Raw genomic sequence first — 7709 nt, 5'->3', positions numbered from 1 at the left:
GAAAGATTAAAGGCAGGAGGAGAAGGGGACGACAGAGGATGAGATGGCTGGATGGCATCACCAACTCAATGGAAATGAGTTTGAGTAAACTCTGGGAGTTGGTGATGGACAGGGAGGCCTGGAGTGCTGCAGCCCATGAGGTCACAAAGAATCAGACACGACTGAGCAATTGAACTGAACTGAACTGAACCACGAGAAAAACATACACTAGACTGTAACCTCTTTGAGGGCAGAGATTTGTTGTTTTGTTCACTGTTGACTCCCCAGTATCAAGAACCATGTCTGACGTAGAGTTGGCGCTTAATGAATATTTGTGGAATGAATGAAAGATTTATTTTCTGTCATTCTACTAATCTACTCACATGCTCTTACCGGTGATTTTTGAAGAGCCTCCAGAGAAGTCTCAAATATCCAACAGGGGACCGTTTCTAGCTTTGCAAGAGTCTGTAAGTCACTGGAATCCTTATAGCCACATTATTTCCTGTAAAGCACATCATATGATTTTAGAAAAAAAAGTGAACCTATACTGATCCCACGTTTAAATATGCTACACAAGGAACAGGGTGAAGTTGCACAGAACAGAAGGTCTGTGCTCCCCCTTTGCCATTGTTCTACTGGTATAGTTCCTGAGGAAGGTGATTTTGATTACCACTGGATTTCAAAGCTCTGCATCTGGCCTTTTCAAGGACTCAAGGCTCCCATATATGCACAACGACAATAATGGAAGCATTAAGGACATTAAAATTATATTCCTTTAATCTTCTCTATTTTGCTTCCTTTCATATCATTCTGTACAATTCTCCTAAGACTTTCACTGATGCATAAAGCCTGCTTATATTTTCTTCTTTGTTGTAAAAAAAGATGTTCCAGCTGAATCCTTACAGTTTTTACTTTGTAAACTTTGTGAAGACATCATATGTAGTACTTTAAGAAAAGCTTATTTATTGATGAAGATATTTAAGCATTTTAATGATATTTTTTAAATAATAAATTTTTTCCCCAAACACATATCTGTTCTTTGAGTTCTGGAGGCTGCTGTATTTCCTGGTTAAAAACACTGACTAAAGATTTTATTTGTTTGTTATGTCAGATTCTGCAGAGGATGACAATATAACAAAAGACAGTGAAGCAACAGATCATCCTGTGTGTGACCAAGAGCATCCCAGTGGTAAGTTGTGGGACTTGTTTGTTTTCTGCTAAGGAATATTACATTTTATAAAATCCATATTTTAGTTTCTCTGGAATCTTGAACAACTCTGAGATTTAGGGATGCCTACCCTCCACACAGTCAAAAATTGGTGAACAACTTTATAGTCAGCCGTCTGTATCTGTAGTTCCATATCCAATGATTCAACCAACCACAGATTGTGTTGTACTATAGTACATATCGGAGAAGGCAATGGCACCCCACTCCAGTACTCTTGCCTGGAAAATCCCATGGGTGGAGGAGCCTGGTAGGCTGCAGTCCATGGGGTCGCTAAGAGTCAGACACAACTGAGTGACTTCACTTTCACTTTTCACTTCATGCATTGGAGACGGAAATGGCAACCCACTGCAGTATTCTTGCCTGGAGAATCCCAGGGACGGGGGAGCCTGGTGGGCTGCAGTCCATGGGGTTGCAAACAGTCAGACACGACTGAGCGGCTTCACTTTCTCTTTTCATTTTTCTGCCTTGGAGAAGGAAATGGCAACCCACTCCAGTGTTCTTGCCTGGATAATCCCAGGGATGGGGGAACCTGGTGGGCTGACATCTATGGGGTCGCACAGAGTCAGACACGACTGAAGCGACTTAGCACAGCATCATAGCATAGTACCTATTTGTTGAAAAAAAAGTTACCTATATGTGGACTGCACAGTTCAAACTTGTGTTGCTCAAGTGTCAACTTATTTTATTAGTGCTAGATATCAGGTGATTGGTCAGTCAGTCAGTCAGTCAGGTCAGTTGCTTAGTCATGTTCAACTCTTTGCAACCCCATGGACTGCAGCACTCCAGGCTTCCCTGCCCATCAACAACTTCCAGAGCTTCTTCAAACTCATGTCCATCAAGTCAGTGATGCTATCCAACCATCTCATCCTCTGTCATCCCCTTCTCCTCCTGATTGTTAGCTGCCACGTTTAGAAGGGGTGTTTGCTCTCCACAGTCCTTGCTACTCACTAATTTTGTACCAGGCTAGCTTCATTTATTTTTGTTACCTGATTGAGGTCTATAGGCATTGGATTTGCAACTGCTGAAAAGAAAATATGATACCAGTGAGAATACATGTGAAACATGGAGACAGTAGATCCAAGAGATTAAATTTTCATCTCCTTGGAATACCAAGAAAAGATAATAGAACAAACAGAAATGAAGCCATCTTTAAAAAAAAAAAAAAGAAAAAAAATGTTTTCCTAATGCAAACCAGTTCCTCCACCCAAAGCACAAGAGTACAAGTTGTATTTATAGACAAAGGTAATGAAAACTCATATGAGAACAGAAACCTACAAATCCTCATGGACTTTCTGAAGATCAATAACAAAGGAAGTACAATTTGTAAAGTTTAAAAATAAAATAAAATTAAAAAAAAATAAAAGTGAAATGAAAAATAAATAAATAAATAAATCTGCTCAAAAAAATTAAATTAAAATTAATTGTTTAATTGAAAAAAAAATAAATAACAAAGGAAGGCTTTTAAAGCATCTTGGAAATTCAAAATCCATTTATAACTAAAATCACCAAAATCAAATTAGCCTTAGACTTCTTCCACAACTCTGCATTTTCAAAAAAAAACCAGAAAAATGGAGTAACATTTCCAGAGCTCTAATGGACACTGCATCTATATTTAGTGAAGTTATTACTCATGCATGAAGTCAAGAGTAATATTTTCTCAGGAATAGAAAGATTAAGAAAACATGCTACCCAAAGTGTCCTTTCTGAGGAAACTAACAAAAGGCCTGTGCAAAAACAATAAATACAGAAAGAAAGGAAACATTCAAGACTGAGAAAGGCACAGTTGGAAAGGACTATGTGATAAGAGACTCATTTAAATGTATGAAAATGTTGGAATAATTGTTTCAAAATTAGTATCAAAAGAGCTTACTTAAATGATTGCTTTTACCTCTGAAAATTATAGTATTTTTTTTAATGAGAAAGAAAAAGGAGACAGTTTTTCTTTCAGCAATGAGAGACTCAATACTATAGACCATTACTCTGACTGGACAACCTGGACTACGCACACACACACACACACACACATCTTTATATAGATAGATAGATACATGAACATAGATAGAATTTGAAACTATTTTTACCTTACTGAATTTGCTGATTCTGCAAAAGGCATCTTAAGTCTCACTGCTCAAAAGGGCCCTGGTAATGTGATATTTTGGGTTGAAACCCCAAAGATGTATATCTCTGCAGGAAAGATGAAACAGATATAGATCAGCCTTCTGAGAGATTGCTGCTCAGCTTTAAATGATCTCAATCCCCAAATTAAATTGAGATCAACCCAGATTACCAGTCCATCTAGGTACCTGAGAAAAGCAAATGTAAATTATTTACTAGATGCAAGAAAGAAAGAGCATTGTAAATGCCAGAAAATAGCCAGAAAAAAAATAAAGAAACAAGGTAACATGTAAAACAAACAGTCAAGAGCAGGAAACCCACTTGGGCTGAAAATATTCATGTTATAAACCCAAAGTATAAAACACAGAGACCATGCAAACCAGTTCCTCCACTGACAAGACAAGATTGAAAAGTTTAGCTGAGAACTGAAAATTCAAAAGAGAAAAAGAAAAAGTCTAGAAGTAAAAGATGCCACTCTAAAATGAAGAATTCAGTGAACAGGTTTATGACTTATTAGATGCAAATGAGGGCTTCCCTCGTAGCTCAGTTCATAAAGAATCTGCCTGCAGTGCATGAGACCCAGGCTCGATTCCTGGGTCAGGAAGATCCCTTGGAGAAGGAAATGGCAACCCACTCCAGTATTCCCGAATTTGTGAACTAGAAGTTAGGTCAGAAGAATATATCTGAACTAAAAGACAGGAGAGAAAGAATGGCAAACTAAAGAAAGGGGAAAGATGTGCAGGATACAATGACAAAGTCTAATGTGCATATAATTGGAATCCTGGACAGAAAGGAGAGAAGGAATTGGACAGAAAAAATATCTGAAGAAATTTTGGTGAGAAATTTCCTACAACGAGAAGGGATATCAAGTCACGTGTTCCAAAAGTCCTTTGAACTCCAAGCAGAATAATTCCCAAACCATCATAGAAAAATTGCTGAAAGCCAGGGATAAACAGAACATCCAGAAGCAGTCATCAAACAACTGGACCAATAGCTGACTTTTCAGAAGACACAATGGAAATAAAAAGACAATACAAAAGAGTCACTGCCACCCAAGAACTCTAAGCCCAGAGAAAAATGTATGTTTCAGGGATAAAGGTTTGGACTTCCCTGGTGGTCCGATGGTTAAAACTCCGTGCTCCCAATGCAGCAAGCCTGGGTTCGATCCCTGGCCAGGGAACTAGATCACACGTGCCACAACTAAAGACCTCACGTGCCAGCAACTAAGACCTGGCACAGCCAAATAACTATTACAAAAAAAAAAAAGATTAATTAACATTTCTGAGCAAGCAAGGAAATGTGCATCACCAGAAAATTCTGGTGTTCTTCAGGTAGAAGGATATTGATGACAAAAGGAATTATTAGATGACAGAAGGAATTATAAGCAAGGCAGATGGTAGTTATTGGATAAGTCTAAACGAACAGTGATGATACAAATCAATGATGATTATAATAAGAATAGTGTATTGTGGAAGTTAAGATAGACTTAGAGTCAAAATGCATTGCAATAATGGCATTTACTGGAATGAGATAAATTAAAGTATGGTAATATTTTTCCATTGTCATGGAAAATAGGAGCACCGATTCATATTAAAATTTGGTAAATCTCAGTGATGCCTGAGAGTTAAAAATGAGGTAAGCCCCATGACTGGAGAGAATTTGCAGGCCACAGTGCCCAGCCCAGCAGACTTCCTGAGTTGAGGAAAGAGCTGAGAGTGATGGAAAGCCAAGCATCTAGCATTGGCCAGGTGGAGTCCTGAAGAAAGGAGAGCTCCACACAGGGAACACTCTCGAGACCTATAGAGTGTATGCGTGCTAGGTCGCTTCAGCCATGTCTGACCCTGTGTGACCCTATGGACTGTAGTCTACCAGCCTCCTCCGTCTATGCCTTCCTCCAAGGGATCTTCCTGAACCAGCATCTCGTATGTCTCCTGCATTGGCAGGTGGGTTCTTTACCACTAGTGCCACCCGGGAAGCGCAGAGACCTGCAGAGGGAATCCTTCAAGTCTTCAGAGGGGTATTGATCTGCACATGTGCAAGAGACTTGGGAAACCACACGAAAGGACTTGAGGTCCTGATATCTGGGGCTTCCACAGGGGTGAGAAGGGTGCCTGTTCCCACTAGCCAGACTGGAAAACCTAAGAATGCATGGGGGGCTCAGAAGGGGCTCGCCTCAGTAGTGGAGCAAAACTAGCAATACTCCAAATACTGCTCTTGTCCTGTGCAAGCCAGCTTCAAAACAAGACTTGAAAGGATCAAACTGTTTGTAAATAACTTAACTTATCCTCAAATGAAACTCAAGAACATCTGTAAAACTAGAAACATACTTCACATCCAACAGAGTAATCAACAAAATTACCGGGCATGAAAAGAAGTATTGGAAGACAAATCCCCTTGCACTTCTTGTGTTTCTGCATGTTTTATGAGCAGAGAGCTTGAATGCCTTTGTTTTGGCCAGTTTTTTCAAGGATGTTTGTACAGGCATACCTCTGAGATATTGTGGGTTGTGTTCCAGACCACCACAAGAAGGGAATATGACAATAAAGCCAGTCACATGAATTTTTTGGCTTCCCAATGCATGTGAAAGTTGGGTTTACACTCTACTGTTGTCTATTAATTGTGCAATAACGCCAGGTCTAAAAAAAGAGCAGTACATATACCTTAACTAAAAACTACTTTATTGCTAAAAACTGCTAGCTGTCATCTGAGTCTTTGATGAATCATGACCTTTGTGCTGGTGGAGGGTCTCACCTTGATGTGAGCCTTGATGCCGAGGCTGCTGACTGATTAGAGTGGTGCTTGCTGAAGGCTGGAGCGGCTGTGGTAATTTCTTAAAATAAGACAACAGTGAATTTTTCCACATCATTGACTCTTCCTTCCATGGACAATTTCGCCGTAGCGTGCAGTGCTGTTTGATACCATTTTACCCACAGCAGAACTTCTTTCAAAATTGGACTCAATCCTCACCAACCCTGTCGTTGCTTTCTCGAGTAAGTTTGTGTAATATTCTAAACACTTTGCTGTCATGTCAACAATCTTTGCAGCATCTTCACCAGAATTTGATTCCATCTCAAGAAGTTACTTTCTTGGCTCATCCATAAGAACTGCTCATCTGCTAAGATTTTATCCTTGAGTTGCAGCAATTTGGCCACATCTTCAGGCTCCACTTGTAATTCTAGTTCTCTTGCTCTTTCTACCACATCTACAGTTACTTCCTCCCCTGAAATCTCGAAACCCTCTAAGTCATCCATGAGTATTGGAATCAACTTCTTCCAAATTCGTTAATGTTGATATTTTGACCACTTCCCATGAATCATGAATGCTTCCTAATGGCTTTTCAAATGGCAAATCCTTCCCAGGTTTTCGATTTATCTTGCCCAGATCCATCAGAGAGATCACTATCTATGGCAACTGTAACCTTATGCAATATATTTCTTAAATAATAGGACTTGAAAGCTGAAATTATTCCTTGATCCATGAGTTGCAGAAGGGATATTGTGTTAGCAGGTGTGAAAACAATATTAATCTCACTGTACATCTCCATCAGCACACTTGGGTGACCAAATGCATTGTCAATGAGCAGTAATATTTTGAAAAGAATCTTTTTTCTGAGCAGTAGGTCTCAACAATGGGTCTGAAATTTTCAGTAAAGCTTGTTGTGAACAGATACACTCTGTCATCTAGGCTTTGTTTTTCCATATATAGAGCACAGGCAGAGTAGATTAAGCCTAATTTTTAAGCATCCTAGGATTTTCAAAATGACAAATGAGCATTGGCTTCACCATCTGCATTAGCCCCAAACGAGAGAGTCAGGTTGTCCTTTGAAGCCTTGAAGCCAGGCCCTGACTTCTCCTCTCTAGCTGTGAGAGTCCTAAATGGCATCTTCTTCCAATAGAAGGCTGTTTTGTCGACACTGAAAAGCTATTATTTACTGTAGCCACCTTCATAAACATCTTAGCTAGACCTTCTGGTCAACCTGATGCAGCTTCTACATCAGCACTTGCTGCTTCACCTTGTTCTTTTGTTATGGAGGTGGATTCTTTCCTTAAACCTCATAAACCAGTCTCTGCTACTTTCAAACCTTTCTTCTGCAGTTTCCTCACCTCTCTCAGCCTTCATGGAACGGAAGACAATCGGAGCACTGCCCTGGGTTAGGCTCTGACTTAAGAGAATGTTGTGGCTGGTTTGATCTTCTATCCAGACCCCCCAGACTTTCTCCATATTGGCAATAATCTACTTTTTTTTTTTAATTCATTCATGTGTTTACTGGAGAAACACTGAATTCCCTTCAAGAACTTTTCTTTTGCCTTCACAACTTAGCTAACTGCTTGGTGTGAGACACCTAGCTTTTAGCCTGTCTTAGCTTTTGATATGCCTTCTTCACTAA

General features: G+C 39.6%; 1 protein-coding gene across 1 annotated transcript in view; it reads left to right on the top strand.

The window, feature by feature from the left end:
• Positions 1 to 7709, top strand: part of MACROD2 (MACRO domain containing 2) — a 2254506-nt gene that overhangs the window by 2207602 nt on the left and 39195 nt on the right. Inside the window, exon 12 of the mRNA XM_010844154.1 lies at positions 1091 to 1168. Within this exon, the coding sequence (XP_010842456.1) occupies positions 1091 to 1168 (78 nt within the window). The remainder of the gene's footprint in view (positions 1 to 1090; positions 1169 to 7709) is intronic.

This window comes from Bison bison, unplaced genomic scaffold, assembly GCF_000754665.1.
Source record: "Bison bison bison isolate TAMUID 2011002044 unplaced genomic scaffold, Bison_UMD1.0 scf7180017864196, whole genome shotgun sequence".
In the NCBI taxonomy this organism is placed as follows: domain Eukaryota; kingdom Metazoa; phylum Chordata; class Mammalia; order Artiodactyla; family Bovidae; genus Bison; species Bison bison.
This window is presented reverse-complemented; position numbering and strand designations above follow the sequence as displayed.